This window comes from Plecotus auritus (assembly GCF_963455305.1).
Source record: "Plecotus auritus genome assembly, chromosome: 4".
Lineage (NCBI taxonomy): Eukaryota > Metazoa > Chordata > Mammalia > Chiroptera > Vespertilionidae > Plecotus > Plecotus auritus.
This window is the reverse complement of record NC_137775.1, coordinates 62768613-62784705: the sequence shown is the minus strand read 5'-3', so window position 1 is coordinate 62784705 and position 16093 is coordinate 62768613. Positions and strand designations below refer to the sequence as shown.

The following is a 16093-nucleotide window of genomic DNA, read 5'->3' as shown; positions in this document are numbered from 1 at the left end:
TATACATGAATGCATACAAGTTCGTTGGTTGATCTCTTCCCACTTAAAGCTTTTAATTTTGTATGTTAATAATGTACTTGGAGATCTTATGCAATTCTCTAATAATGTTTCAGTTAATTATTTTAGATGTTCTAGGTAGAACATCTTACCCTCTATAGCTAATGATAGTTATAATTCCTTTTTTCCCCAAGAATTGATGAGACATTTTAATTTTTTACCTTTGTTAGGAATATGTCATCTTTTCTTAACTTGGACCCTGATCAGTAGTTTTTTTTATCAAGTTAAGGAAATTATCTTTCTTTTTAACTTAGTAGAAGGCTCCTTCCTCCCACTTCTCCAAAGATGTTGAATTTTATCAAATTGTTTTTAGGTATCTGGTGAGATGATTACTAGTATATGATTTTTCTTCTTTGATCTCTTGATGAGGTGAATTTCATTAACAAATTTTCTGATGTTATAATGAGTAATCTTTTATACCTGGGGTAAATTCTACTTGATCATGATGCTTTATTCTTTCAGTATTTTGCTGGATTCAATTAGAAGATTTTTCAAAGGACATTTATGTTCATAAATAAAATTGGACTATAGTTATCTCTTTACATGTATGAACATGAATATGTATTTATATATACAATTGATCTATAGTTTATCCTTTCTTCACCGTCCTGGTTAGGTTTGAGACTCAGAATTATGCTGTCTTTTTGTGTGTGTTTTAAAATATGTTTTTATTGATTTCAGAGAAGGGAGAGACAGATAGAAACATCAATAATGAGAGAAGCATTGATTGGCTCCCTTCCACTGGGGATCGAACTCAAAACCCAGGAATCAAACCATGACCTCCTGGTTCATAGGTTAACGTTGAATCTCTGAGCCACAACAGCCAAGCTATGCTAGTCTTACAGAATGAATTGAGCTAATTTCTTTTTTCTATGCTCTAGACCTGTTTGGGTAACTAGGAATTATCTGTTAATAAGTTTTTTGCTTATAAAATTGCCTGGTTCTGGTGCCTTTTGGGAAAAACCTTTGCCTTTCTTTTTAATCTTTTTTGGTTTTTGATCTGCAACCTATTATTGAGTAAATGTTGGTCACTTATATCTTTGTATAATATCATATTTTTCCTGATTTGCAAATTTAGTCATGTAAAATTTTTCCCATAGTATCATTTGATTAAATATGTCTATATATATAAAATATTTAGTTAGTGCTTGATACATAATAAATGCTCAGTAAGTGTAAGTCATGTATTTAACTGTTTCTATTATTTAAAAATCTTCAGTTATTTCTTTTAATAATCACACCCTTCAGCATGAATCTTTATTCAGAATGTTAAGCCCTAAGCACAATACAAAAGAGAGTTCTAATCCAGGGGAGATGGAGGAGTAAGGATTTTATAGAGCTTTAGCAAGAAAGGTCAGCCAACATTCAGCCAGCTTCAGGAATAGTCAGTTTTCAGAAGAGGGAGGAATAGTATCTGTTGGTTGTGCAATTCAGATTTAGTAGGAAAGAGAGGAGGAAAAGTTGCTGGTCTATGGTACTGTGAGGGCCATTGTGGGATGTTTTTAGTCTATCAGGGATTTGTACAAAACATTATTTAAGATTTATAAGATAGTCTAGCACATGGTCGGCAAACTGCAGCTTGCGAGCCACATGCGGCTCACGAGCCGTGGTTTGCCGCTCTGTTGACTAATGAGTTTGCCGACCACTAGGATAGGGGCTTAATCATAAGAAACAACAACAGCCTGTAATTATTGGAATTGAGAGTCTAGGTCAGTGGTCGGCAAACTCATTAGTCAACAGAGTGGCAAACCGCGTTTCGTGAGCCGCATGTGGCTCGCGAGCCGCAGTTTGCCGACCACTGGTCTAGCATATTCAGATGTGCATGGTGTCATAAGTCAAGCCAGTCTTGTTTTTGATTACAGGCAGTTCCTAATGTTTTTCTCAAAATGTGTACAAGTTAGATGTCTGAAAGTCAACAATCGACTAACTTACCCTATGTAATAAAGAGCTAATATGCAAATGGTCACCACGCCCTCACACCTTCACAGCTCAGACACTCAACACTGGGGAGAGTGGGGTGGGGACCAGCCAGAAACAAATGAGCTCATGAGAGAGGAATGGCCCAGGAGAGGGACAAGCCGCTTGCCCTGCAGTCCCGGGTGCCAGTGGCTGCGCCTGCAGCCTGGAAGAGGGACAAGCCACCCGTCCCACGATCCCAGGAGCCAATGGCTGCACCTGTGCCTGTGGCCCGGGAGAGGGACAAGCTGCCCGCCCCATGGTCCCAGGTGCCAGCGCCTGTGCCTGCGGCTCGGAAGAGGGACAGGCTGCTTGCCCTGTGGTCTCGGGCACCTGCGGCTGCGACTGGCCTCGGTGAAGCTGGCCTGGGTCCTGGGTACCTGTGGCCGGCCAGAGGGAGGGAAGCCCAGGTCCCAGGTGCCTGCGACTGGCTGGAGAAGGGAATCCTGAGTCCTGGGTGTGGGGTGAGGCACAGGTGGTTAGGGGCGACCAGGCCAGCAGGCAGAGGGGTTAAGGGCGATCAGGCAGGCAAGTGGTTAGGAGCCAGCGGTCCCGGATTGCGAGAGGCAGTTGGACATCCCCTGAGGGGTCCCGGATTGGAGAGGGTACAGGCACAGGGACAACCCCCCTCCTGTGCACAAATTTCATGCACCGAGCCTCTAGTATTTAATAAACAGAGTTCTAGATCTAGGCAGATAAAAGATAAAAATTTCTCTTAAACCTCATCCTTAGACATAGTTGTCAATGATATAGTTACCAACATTTTATATATATACCAGTCCCTTCCTATCCATGCAGCATATGTTCTAAGACCCCCAGTGGATACCTGAAACCAAGGATAGTATGGAAGGAACCCTATATAGAGTACTAGCCTCCTCACCCCCTTTCAGGTACATAGAAAACTTTTCACTTGAAGCTCTTTCTCTTTGGCATATCTGAATGATCAGAATCCCTACTATTGCACTTTGGGGCCCTTATTAATTTAAACAAAGGCTTGAAATAAAATTTCAGTGACATCAGAGAACTACACTTTAACAATGAAGTTCCAAATGGTTGTGATGGGTGAAAGGGTGGGGGAAAGTGGAGAATCACAGTAATTTAACAATCTTTGGAAGTAGGAATCAAAAGTAGGCTGTTTCTAAGTACTGTGCTAGCTTGAGAGCTGAGCACCAATATTTTAATTCCTTTATGGTTCCATTTAAAAAGTGCTGCATCACCGATATACTTGGTGACAAATAAAATGATATTCCGTGGAGAAACATGGGCACTGACAAAAGTCAAAAGGAGAGGGAGAAGAATTTGATTCTGAATGTCAGTTTTAGTAATAGCTTAACATTGACTTACCTATAATAATAAAAGCATAATATGCTAATTAGACCAGATGTCCTTCTGGATGTTCTTCCAGACAAAGCCAGGGCTGCAAGGGAAGCCCGGGTCCCGGGTGCCTGCCAGCAGCCGGAGGGAAGCCTGGGTCCCAGGTGCCAGAGGGAAGCGGGGGGAAGAAAGACCTATTCTTGCAAGTATTTCGTGCATAGGGCCTCTAGTTTGATTATATTTTGATCTTTTGTATATACTAGAGTTACGATGCATGAAATTTGTGCAAGAATAGGCCTTCCTTCCTCCAGCTGCCTCGGCCCTTGCAGCCCTGGCTGCCTCAGTGCTTGTAGCCTTGGCTTCATCTGGAAGGTCGTCTGGAAGGTCGCCCAGATGATCATTCTACTGTTTAGCCATTTGGTCGATTTGCATATTACACTTTTATTATTATAGATAAGGGTATTATAATAAAGCCCATGTCTGATTAGCTTAAAATTTTTATTTCAGAAAGAATAAAATAATTCTAAATACTGTGTCAGTTTAATTGGCAGTAATTTCATTCTTAGTGGTTCATAAAATAATGGTATATCTTACAATTGACAGTGAAAATTAATATATTTCTTTTCCATTTCCACATAATTCTTTTTATTAGGTGATTTTTTTTCCTTTTAAACTTTCCATGTGCTGATAGAGTATGGCTTTAAACTAGTGCCCTTTAATTCAGCACTGAATTATTTTCTTTTCCAGGTAGGTGCCAGTTTACCTTGTTAGAATCTGTTTACGTGAATGAAGTTCACCCGTATATATAGCTTCTTACTATAGAAAATGCATTGAAAAATATTTACTAAAGAAATTCTAATATATTAAACATGAAAGGTAGACAATTGCTGATAAAATTGTTGAAGAGAGAACTTTTGCCAAATTATTAAATTCTGGACAGGAGAGCACATGAAAAAATGCTAAGAGTAATTGCAAAATTATTATTTTATTTTAAGCCTTTGTTTAAATTAATAATGGTCCCCAAACGAAATAGTAGTGAGTATGGTAGTTCAGATATGCCAAGAGTAAACAAGATATATTACAAATATGGTTAAATTTTAGTATGTATTAAATATGCTGATGAATATTATACAATAATATCAGTCTTATAAAATCTTCTTATTGCATTAAATTACATAAAATAGGTTAATTTTGAAGTTGTATAAGGAAAACAATAGCTGCTTTACCAGATTTCCTTTTATGATATATGTTTGCAAACTGTTTTGAAAAGAAATCTAATTTGTCTCCTTATGCAAAAGAACGACAAATGTGGGGTTTTCAAAGTAATTAACTAATTATCAAAGAAAAAAAATTCATATGCATTTGATTTGAAATAGGTCCAGACTTTTCTTTTTCAATTCAGCATTGCTATTTAGTTGAAAATAATTGGTGAGTTTTTAAAATTTCAGTGATATTTTAGTGATAAGATGACCTTCTGAAACAAACACAGGCCGACACTCTATCCACTGAGCCAAACCAGCTAGGGCTGTTTGTATACTTTTTAACATCAGTGTTAAAAGTAATTTTTGGTATAGAAGTGAGAATTATCAAAAAATTATGACCATGATTAATAATTGCAAAATTGAAAGGAGATTATTCAGAAAAATAACAGCTAATATAAGTTAAATATCAGTTTTATACAGCAAATGATGAGTCAGAATAACTGTTTCTAGAATGAAAACTTCCTTTTATAGTCTTAATGACTGTACCATTGAATTATTTTAACTTATGAAGCTGATCTTCTAAGAACTGAAAGATGTCTACATCAATTAACTGTAATATGTTCTCATTTTGTCCCTATGGTGTGGCAGATAGACACATGCTGCTTTCACAGTTTACAGGTGAGATACTGGGGCAGAAACTCAATATAATGCTTTGTCAGAGATCATCAAGTTAATTAGATACAGAGATACAGAGGTAGAGCCAGTCCTGGCCTCTGATTGATTGGGTGGATTTGCCCACCCCTCTCCCATTGCACCGTAAATTCTGATGAGTAAGATAGGCTTTCTCAGGTATGCAGACTTTGACTGTGCTGTTCATAATCATGCAGCATGAAGTAATGTATATTTTAGAAATATACTCTCTTTAAAAAGAACATTTATATTTGATCACCGCATTATGTATAATGCAACATGAATAAAGCCCTACTGAGTTTCACAATTATGAACATTAATGGTTGCTTAGTGCCAGGGCAGAAAAATGACCCTATTATCTCTGTCATGGTAAGATTGTGCCCCACAAGGGAACTTACAGCATTAAGAAGGAACTGTTCTCTTGCAGATGCTTTCTACATGAGTTGTTAATACATGAAATCAGAAGGAATTGAAAAGATTTTTTCAGGAACTTGGGAGTATTGAGCTTTACTTGAAACATCATGTAAATCTGTGTTTACATGTGTTTGTAGATGTGTGTACACACACACACACACACACACACAATGTCACACCTCCATGTCTTTGCATACACCTTTTGTTTCTACATGGAATACCTTTTTTATTTTCTCTTTATCTCTAAGACCCCTATTGCTTGTGCCCTCCTTGGTGGCAAAGCCTCCTCGATCCTTTTAATCAGGTTGTTGCTTCCCTTTGTATTCCTAGATCCGTGTGTCTTTACTGCTATATCATGTTCTTGTTTGTTTCCTGATCGTCTCTTTCCATCTTTTTACTCCCAGTTGAGTGTGTGTTTGTTAAGTACGGGGACTGCCTCTTACAATTTCATAGTCTAGCATCTTGCATTATGTCTGCATATATTGGTTATGCAATAACTATTAAATGAATAAATGTATATAATAGTATTTATATTTGTACACTCTTCTTTATTTTAAAAATGTGTTTACTAGTAAGATGTCAAAAGCAATACAGTAATTTAGAGGAAAACTAGAAGGAAAAAGGAGGAGAATGGTAAGTAAAATGGGACGAGGCATGACCTAACTAATGCCATGAATCTATAAGTATATAACTAATATGAATATAAGTACATTTGCAATTACAGAGGGAGCATATATATGGAACTTACAAAATACATGAAAAGCTATCTTATCTGATAGGTGAGCAAAAAATTGCATCTCTTATTTTGGCCTTGGAAAGAATTTTTATTTTTTATTTTTTTAAGTTATTGATTTTAGAGATAGAGAGACATCATTTTGTTGTCCCACTTAGTTATGCATTCATTGGTTGATTCTTTGTGTGTAGCCTGACTGAGGATAGAACCTATAACTGGTGTATTGGGACAGTGCTCTAATCAGCCAAGCTACCTGGCCAGTGCTGGATTTCTTATTTTCTAAGTTACATTTTTGTCAACATATACTTGATGCTGAAGGATTTCTCTGTGGACCACTCATTAGTTCATGGATCAAAATGTAATCAGTATGTGGTAAAAAGGAGTGGTCTCTGTACCGCTGTTGTGAAGACAGGAATCTGTATTATGATTGTATAGGGTGCTCCTCACTTCCTGAAGTTTCATGCTCTAACTCCTCTTACCTGCTCTCTTTCAAAAAGCACATTGCCATATGATAGGAATGCAAGAAGGTTGATTTGAAATAATAACTATATTTTAGAATAAACATTTTTTAAATTAATGTAACTAAAAAGTACCTGTGAATTATAGCTTGCTCTCTAGGTTGCCTGTTTGTGAAGTTTTAAGTAAATGAACACATTAAAATTCTCTCCTCTCAGGATTAAATTATGCAAAACTTAAGAGATTTTTGGGTTGTTTTTTTAATAGAAGGTTCTTCTTGAATCTAATTCTCTGCATGATATTTTCTTGATGGAGGATTAAACTTTGCTTGCCATTTTGTTCCTTAATTAATTGATAAAGTAATGAGGTTTTACTATTTTGGGTAATTTGATACTTTTTTTAAAAAATATATTTTATTGATATTTTTACAGAGAGGAAGGGAGAGGGATAGAGAGTTAGAAACATCGATGAGAGAGAAACATCGATCAGCTGCCTCCTGCACACCTCCTACTGGGGATGTGCCCGCAACCCAGGTACATGCCCTTGACCGGAATTGAACCTGGGACCTTTCAGTCCGCAGGCTGATGCTCTATCCACTGAGCCAAACCGGTTTCGGCTAATTTGATACTTTGAAACAGTCTCTCATTGGAACTTTCCAAAGGAGGTACACACACAACTTTTTTGGTGTGCCAGCCCTTAGAGTTGTGTGTTTCAGGGATTTGCTAATCACTAGCTGGCGATTGATTTACAAGGCAGGAAAGACAGGACTCCTGAATGGTGGCCACTGACTTACCAGTAAGACAGAGTGTGTACTGACTTCAAGCCTTGTCTATTGGCTTGCAGATCTTGCTGCTGGGAAAGACTTGTTGTCAGAGTCTATGTGCCACCTTTGGCATCTTTGCCACATGTCATTGTGTTGTTCTTGACCCTCACTTTGGTTTAGCCACTGAGAACTGCCATGTAGAATATACTACATTTGAATATATCTGTCTTCCTGTTTGTCTCTTCCTTTGTCTCTCTATTCATCCAGTCATCCACGCATTCGTCATCCAGCCATCCATATAGCCATCGGTCTATCCATCCATCTAATATTGTATTTAAGCTGTCAATGTACTGGCTGGAAGTACGGGCTGGAATTAACCTCTGAAACCATTGCTTAGAACTTGAGGTTGGCAAACCTTTCCTGTAAAGAGATAGACAATAATATTTTAGGATTGCAGGTCATGCCATCTCTTACAACTGCTCAGCTCTGCTGTTATAGGGCAAACAGCCATAGACAATATGTAAATGAATGTGTGTGGCTGTGTTTTATTGGAAAACATTATTTACAAAAAATTACATGCTATGGGATGCCCACCCCTGGTGTAGAGCGTGGAAGTATCTGACTCAGCATAATTGTGTGCTACACAAAAACTTTAAAATATGCTTTTAATGCTTATACTTTTCTAACACAGCTTATCTCATAGGATGGTTAGCTTAACTGTCATCTATTTTGAGGCTTACCCACAAAAGTAGTTATATAGGTTTTACCATTTTGTTATTTTATTTAAACACTAGAGGCCCGGTGCACAGATTTGTGCACTAGTGGGGTCCCTCCGTGTGGCCTGCAGGGATTGGACTGAAATTGGCAGTCCAACACCACATGCCGCTCCTGCTCATCCTGGCCCCACTGTGCCTGCCGCCGCCACTCAGTAGTCTCTGCCACTCAGCTGCAGTCTCTGCGCTCCCATCCTAGGGCGATACCTGCACACCCATGACTAAGAAGTGGCCATGGGCTCGTGCCCAGTCAGTCCCAATGCTGCTCCCGATCTTCATCCCGGTCGGGTTGGGGGAAGGGCGTGCAGGGGGAGTGTCCACGGGAGAGGCTCATGCCGCCATAGCAGCTCTTGCCAGTCGTGAGCCCGGCATCTGGCACCCATCAGTCAGCTGAGCGGCACTCCTGCTGTGGGAGCACACTGACCACTAGGGGGCAGTTCCTGTGTTGAGCGTCTGTCCCCTGGTGGTCAGTGCACGTCATAGCGACTGGTTGACTGGTCTGACGGTCGCTTAGGCTTTTATATATATAGACTAGGGGCCCAGTGCATGAATTCGTGCACCTTAAAAGGAACTGTGGGCTGTGAGGCTGTGGTGGGTACAGGGGCAGGTCTTGGCCCATCCTTCACGCCTCTGCCTGACCCCTCCTGTCTCGGCCCCTGGTCCCCTGTCTGCCAGCAGCCCCGCTCCTGCAACCTCCACTCCCACATGCTGATGGTGCCAGCCCCGCTCACACCCACTGACAGCATGGAGCGATTGGGGCCAGAGCCAGCAGCAGGTGCGAGAGGGGCCATCGCCATCAGCGGGTGTGACTGGCGGCTGCTGCCCTGATCGCCCCTCAGGAGCAGGGGGAGGTGGAGAAGCCCTCAGGGGTAGTCAGTGCCAGCAGCTGCCGCTTGCACCCATTGACGATGCCGAGCAGTTGGGGCTGGTGCTGGGTGCCGGCAGCAGATGTGAGGGATGGCTTTGGCGCTGGCTGTAGGTGTGACCGGGGCCATCCCCAGCAGCTGGTGCGAGAGGCAGCTGCCAGCCCCGATTGCCCCTCAGGGCTTCTCCACCTCCCCCTGCTCCTGAGGGGCAATCGGGGCTGGCAGCTGCCACTCGCACCCACTGACGGCACCGAGTGATTGGGGCCAGCACCAGGTGCTGGCAGCAGGTGCAAGTGGCAGCTCCACACTGGCTGTGGGTGCAAGTGGGGCCGGTGCCAGCAGTAGGTGCAAGCGCCAAGCGGGACCATGATGCACGGGAGCAAAGAATTTTCAGTAACCACCAGCGACCGGCGCCCCGCTTGGTCTGGCGCCCCTGTTCACCTGCTTCACCATCCCACCACAGCTGACGCCTGCCATGTTCCGCACTCTGCCACCTGCTGCCAATGCTTGCCATGTTCTGCGCGCACCCCCCGGTGGTCAGTGCATGTCATAGTGATCAGTTGTTTGGTTGTTCCCCCTTTTGGTCTATTTGCATATTAGCCTTTTATTATATAGGATATTGTGATTGAAAAAATTCTCTCTAGCATTGGTTTAGAAATGTCATGGGATTGAAAATATACAAAAAATACAAGGAATAAAATTTTCTACCACATCACTGATAACAGCACCATTGAATTTTATAGTTTTTACTTATAAATATGATTTTAAAACAACCTTTATTTTTTACCTGAAAACATGGCCAAGCTATATTGCTAAGTGGGGGAAAAAGGGAGATTATAGAAGGGTTCTTAACTTGTAGAAGACTTCTTAACAGTATGTACGATGTGATTCTGTGAAAAGAAAAAATTTACATATGTCTTTGTATGTGCCTGAGAACCTGGCTTAGAGGCTGTATATCTATCTAGAAGCAATGCCCCCAATTCCACTGCATAATTGGCTCAAATATTCCCTAGCAGTTGTCAGTGGACATGGAACTGCAGTCTGAATCATGAATACCCCTGAGCCTGGATAACAGATCTGCCTCCACTGTTACTAGTACTCTGGAATAGATTCTGGACAGTTTCCAATTCAGAGTTTGGCATGGGTGCATTTGATTGGCAGAGCCCATGTTTTGTGCCCTAGTCACAAGAGAAGCTGAGAAACTGAATACATGGACTTCACTTTTGTAGTGGAGGAAGGGTCCTGCCTCATAAGATGGGGCATTTCCCAAATTGTACCAATAGGATTAAGAAACCTGAATGCCACAGAGAAAAAGCTGTCCACTGCAGACACCCAGGAAATTGTTGGCATTGATTACGTTTACCCAATGGATTTGGAAGGGCTGACTGGGTTGCAGAGAGAACTTTTTACTTTATTCTTTTGTGTAATAAAGTAAAAAAATTATGTAGCAATGATAATATGACCATGGGGAAAAATGAACAAAATGGAGCTTTTTCCACTCCTCCCCACACAAGTTCCATTGTAATGCTCTCACATAGGAATTTAGGAAGGCCTCCAAATATAATTGGGTAATTCTGTTAACTTACTACTTAATTTCATTTTAAGAAATTTGCCTTATGATTTCCTCTTGAATTCAGTCAACTCTCTATTGCTTGTTCTTGGTTGGGCAGAGAAATCATTAGATGGTTTTCTCTGGGATGCCAGTGAACAAGCCATTCAAAGACAATTTGCGCATGGAAATTAATGGCTATTCTTCATTTTGGCCTGGTAGAGCTGATTCAGTTTCTCTCTTTGAGTTCCACAGGATTCAGTCTTGAAAATTAAGGTATTGTCACCTGCTTCAGTTGACAAAGTGTTCATAATTGCAAAGTGTAAAAATAAAATATTGGGCCCTGCTATGTGGTTTTATCCCTCCCCCCCCAAACTTTTATAAACTTGCTCCTTGATAGAACACTTGTCTGGGAACTTAATTTAGTCCAATAAAGTTTTAGCAGATATATTAACTTTTTTAACTTTATTGTTCAGAACAGTTATAGATTTATAAAAAAAAGTATGAAGGTAGTACAGAGTTTCCATATATCCCACACCCAGTTTTCCCTGTTACTAACATCTTACATTAGTATGTTACAGTTTGATACATTATTATTGTGTAAAGCCTACACTTCATTGTCTTAGTTTTTACCTAATGTGCTTTTTCTGTTCCAGGATAGCTGATATATTTCATACATTTATATTGTATTTTTCATCTTTGTAGTCATATCATGAAGCTGTATGTTAAATGCCATTTCTGTTATAAGTAACCTGACATTTATGGAAGAATAAATAAAGCTTTGCCATAATGAGTTTCTTATATTCTTTTATGTACAAATGTCACACAAGAGAAACTAATTAACCTTTCATTTCCCCCCCTGTTTCATATTCAGTGGAACAGGTTCCTGTGGAACCGTACAACATCCCCTTGTCCCAGGCCGAGGTCATACAGGAAGGGAGTGATGTTACTCTAGTTGCCTGGGGCACTCAGGTGAGTAACATTTATACCAACTGGTAAGGTTCATGTGCTTAGAAGCTCTTAATTTTAATCCTGATACTGTGAAGAATTAAAAACAATGCTTTCCTTATGTCAGGTTTGGCTTGTTGCTGGTACTGATTTTTGATGGAAGGTCAGGTGCTTATTCAGTCATTAAAATATATATGCATATTAGAGGCCCAGTGCACGAATTCATGCACCAGTGGGGTCCCTCCACCTGGCCTGCGGGATTGGGCCAAAACCGGCTCTCTGACATCTCCTGAGGGGTCCCAGATTGCAAGAGGGTGTAGGCCAGGCTGAGGGACTCCACCAGTGCATGATCAGGGCTGGGGAAAGACGAGGGAGGTTGATCAGCTGGGGAGGGACCACGGGATGGCTCCAGGGTGTGTCCGGCCCGTCTCGCTCAGTCCTGATCAGCCAGACCCCAGCAGCAAGCTAACCTACCGATCAGAGCATCTGCCTCCTGGCGGTCAGTGCACGTCATAGCAACTGGTCAACCAGTCTACTGTCTGCCCCCTGGTGGTCAGTGCATGTCATAGTGGACAGTTGAGAGGCCTTAGCATATCATTAGCATATTACACTTTCATTGGTTGAATGGCTGACCAGATGACCAGACACTTAGTATATTAGGCTTTTATTATATAGGCTTGCGAAGCCATTAAAAATAGGTTGAGTTTACAAAAATGTATTAATTAAAACACTTGTTTCTTTTGTAGTACATTTTACCTATTCACTACTTGTTGCTATGCTTCAATATTTTCTTTTTTATCTCATCTGCTGCCATCTATCATGGTTACTTTACTGACCATGTGGACCATTCACTGGCCCAACCTCAGAATTCCATACCGTTCTCTTTTCCAGTAAACCTCACCATAATCTGTACCCACTTTTCCCAGTGCTTGTTGTCTCATTGCTCTATCTCCAAGCATTTAAGCTCAGAGCTCTTTCTCTGGCCATAGACATCTCTCTCTTACACTTCTTAATCACCTTTTACAGGAGTGCTCAGTTTTTCTTTTTTTCTGTGTAAAGGAAATATTTGTTTATTTTAGACTTTAATATGGTAGTATAAAGAAGATAATGCAAATTATTTGCAGTATCACAACCTCCTCCTCTCTTCTCCAGTCCTCATGGTTTCTTGCCTCCAGTGGGAAATCTTCTTATCTACATCCCTGACACTCTCAACATGTGTCCTTCTCTCTTTATCTCTCTCTTTAAAAAAAAAATGTTTTTTATTGATTTCAGAGGAAAGAAGGGAAAGAGAGAGAGGGATAGAAACATCAGTGATGACAGAGAATCATTGATTGGCTGCCTCCTGCATGCCCTTTTCTGGGAATCGAGCCTGCAACCTGGGCATGTGCTCTGACCTGGAATCAAACCATGATCTCCTGGTTCATGGGTTAATGCTCAGCCACTAAGCCACACCTGCCGGGCCTTGCTCTCTTTTATATAGGGAAATTAGGGTGTATTAGATAGTAACTTCCATTACTTGTTTTCCCTTTATACCTATCACTTCTTTCAGTCATTTCCTGTTTTCTTTGTCTTCTAAGGAAAGGTGTCTGTCATAGCTACCTCTCCAAACCTGTTTCAGATTATATGACTTTTTTTTTTAGTACTGTGATATATCAATTGGTCCCTTTCTCTCCTCATCTTCAGTTTCTTCTTTCCATGTCCATTTTATTAAAAAGGTGTGTATCTCTTCATTATCTAAAAAGCATATTTTTTCCATCCTACTTTTCTTTTCAGTACTAGTATAGTTTCCTCCTTTCTTTGATTACTAATCTTTTTTTTTTAATAAATATATTTTATTGATTTTTTACAGAGAGGAAGGGAGAGGGATAGAGAGTTAGAAACATCGATGAGAGAGAAACATCGATCAGCTGCCTCCTGCACACCTCCCACTGGAGATGTGCCCGCAACCAAGGTACATGCCCTTGACCGGAATCGAACCCGGGACCCTTCAGTCCGCAGGCTGACGCTCTATCCACTGAGCCAAACCGGTTTCGGTTGATTACTAATCTTGAACAATTTCTTCCCCAATATTTAATTTGTTAACTTCCTTATGATTTTTCACCTTATGAATTCTGTTCCCATTAAGTCACTAAAATTATTCTGTTAATATCACTAACCTTCTAATTGTTAAATCTAACTCTATCCCATATTTCTATGGTATATGGCACTTGCTACTCTCTTATTTAGCTTCTGGAATACACAGTCTCCTTATTTTCTTCCTGTTTCTTTTTTTTTGTTTCGTTTTGTTGATGTTTTTAACGCTCATTTTCATCTATTTTCCCCTTACTTGTTTGTCATCTGCAGGGTTCCATGATTCTGCTTTTGACTCTTCCCTCTAAAGCTTTCCCTAGAAACCCCACTTACTCCTGTGACTTGACCTCTGTGGCTGATGTCTTTGGAACCAGTGTCTCTAGTAATGACTGCTCTCACTTTCTCTAGGAACCTCTTTCCACCTGTTTTCTAGACATTTATACTTTATTATTTTGGTGGAATATTGAGTTCAACATGTCTAAAACAAATTTATTAATTCTCTGTGAAATTCAATTCCTCCGACTTTATATAGTACTTCTATTAATGATGTCAGAACTTAACTAATGTTTTAGGCCTGAATTTCTGTATTCATTCTCTATATATTTTTCTTCTTGTTTCAGGTTCATGTGATCCGAGAGGTGGCTTCCATGGCTCAAGAAAAGCTTGGAGTATCTTGTGAAGTCATTGATCTGAGGACTATACTACCTTGGGACGTGGATACAGTTTGTAAGGTGAGAATATAGAATGTCATTTCCTTAAAACCATGGGCAAAATTGTTAAATATTTGCAAATAATTATTTTGAAATTTTGAGCATTGTGAACATTTTGGACTGATTTAAAATTTTAAAATTTTATACCATAAAAGAAATGTATCTATATAATACGCCAAACACTGAAGAAAACAAATCACTTAGGTGTTTTTCTTCCCATAGTTCTCTATGTTGATTTGAAAATACTGTATAATTGTGCCCTTCATATGGCCAGCTTGGGTTGAATTGTGTGAGTAATGGAATAGTGTAAAGAAACACAGGGAGGTCATCTGAGTTTTTAACTTCTGATTAGTTATAATTTAATAAGCTAGGTTTAATATAATCAGAAATAGTTTGGCTAAATTTCCTTTTGTCTCTTCTCTAAAAGAAATAGAGATGGATTATTTAAAAAAACTAACTCTTTATATAGCCTTAATACTATGGATCACAGTTTGAATGTTATGTTGTGGGATTCTGGCTGCTCTAATCTATAGTTTTCTATCTAAGCTTTCTCTTAAACTTTGGCCTGATTAGATTGATCTTGTTGCTTACTATTCATACGATTCACATAGTCCATTCTCAAGGGTACAATTTAGTCCTAATTTACTGGGCTATAACCAATATCATCTACTCCTTTATTGGTATATAAGTAAGGCTAAGCTCTTTTTTGTGATGGTTTTATCTACTAAATCTTGGGTAACATTGCATGTGTTCTTTTTTTCTTGATTTATTGCTATAGCAAATAAGTCCTATGACCTTAGGGTATTTTACATTTACTATTTTTAAGACCTTTGGCATTATCTTAGCTGTACAGGCTGTTTCATAGGCTAGTTACATGAAAATAATATGCAGTTACTCCTACTCTAAAAGTATAGTGTAGAGTGGATTTATTTATTTATTTATTGTTAATCATCACATGATATTTTTTCCATTGATGTTTAGAGAGAGTGGAAGGAAGGGGGAGAGACAGAGAGAGGGAAACATCGATGTGAAAGAGACACATCGATTGGTTGCCCTCCCACATGGGCCAGAGATCAAGCCTGCAACCAAGGTACATGCCCTTGCCTAGAATCGAACCCAGGACCCTTCGGTCCGTGGGCAGATGCTCTATCCACTGAGCCAAATTGGCTAGGGCGTATAGAGTGTTTTTAGGTGAAGATGGTGATGCATGTATAAGAACTTTATATAGAAAAATCACAAAATATTACTCAGTGAGAATAGAGAAGATCTAAACTAACTGAACCACATACCATGTTAACAATTGTAAAGCCAAGAATAACCAAGGCAATTGAAGAATCAAGCTGGAGGATGTAATTATCAGGTGTCAAAATGTTTTATAAGGCTATAGGAATCATAGCGTTGTATTGGTGTAAAGATAGACACATAGACCAATGGAACAGAATAAGAGTCCAGAAACAGTTTGTTGTGTCATCTGATTCAGGAAAAAGGTGAAATTGCATTCAGAGTGGAAAAGGTGGTTTTTTAAATAAATGATGCTGGTTTAGTTAGGTACCATGGAAAGTATCACACAAATGTCAATTCCAGATGGAATT

The 16093-nt window shown here is 39.9% G+C and overlaps 1 protein-coding gene across 2 annotated transcripts in view; it reads left to right on the top strand.

The window, feature by feature from the left end:
* The window catches only part of BCKDHB (branched chain keto acid dehydrogenase E1 subunit beta), a 237824-nt gene that overhangs the window by 84606 nt on the left and 137125 nt on the right, over nt 1–16093 (top strand). For both annotated transcript variants that reach the window (XM_080666738.1, XM_080666737.1), the window contains exons 7-8: nt 11648–11745; nt 14412–14522. In XM_080666738.1, coding sequence (XP_080522864.1) covers nt 11648–11745; nt 14412–14522 — 209 coding nt within the window. The remainder of the gene's footprint in view (nt 1–11647; nt 11746–14411; nt 14523–16093) is intronic.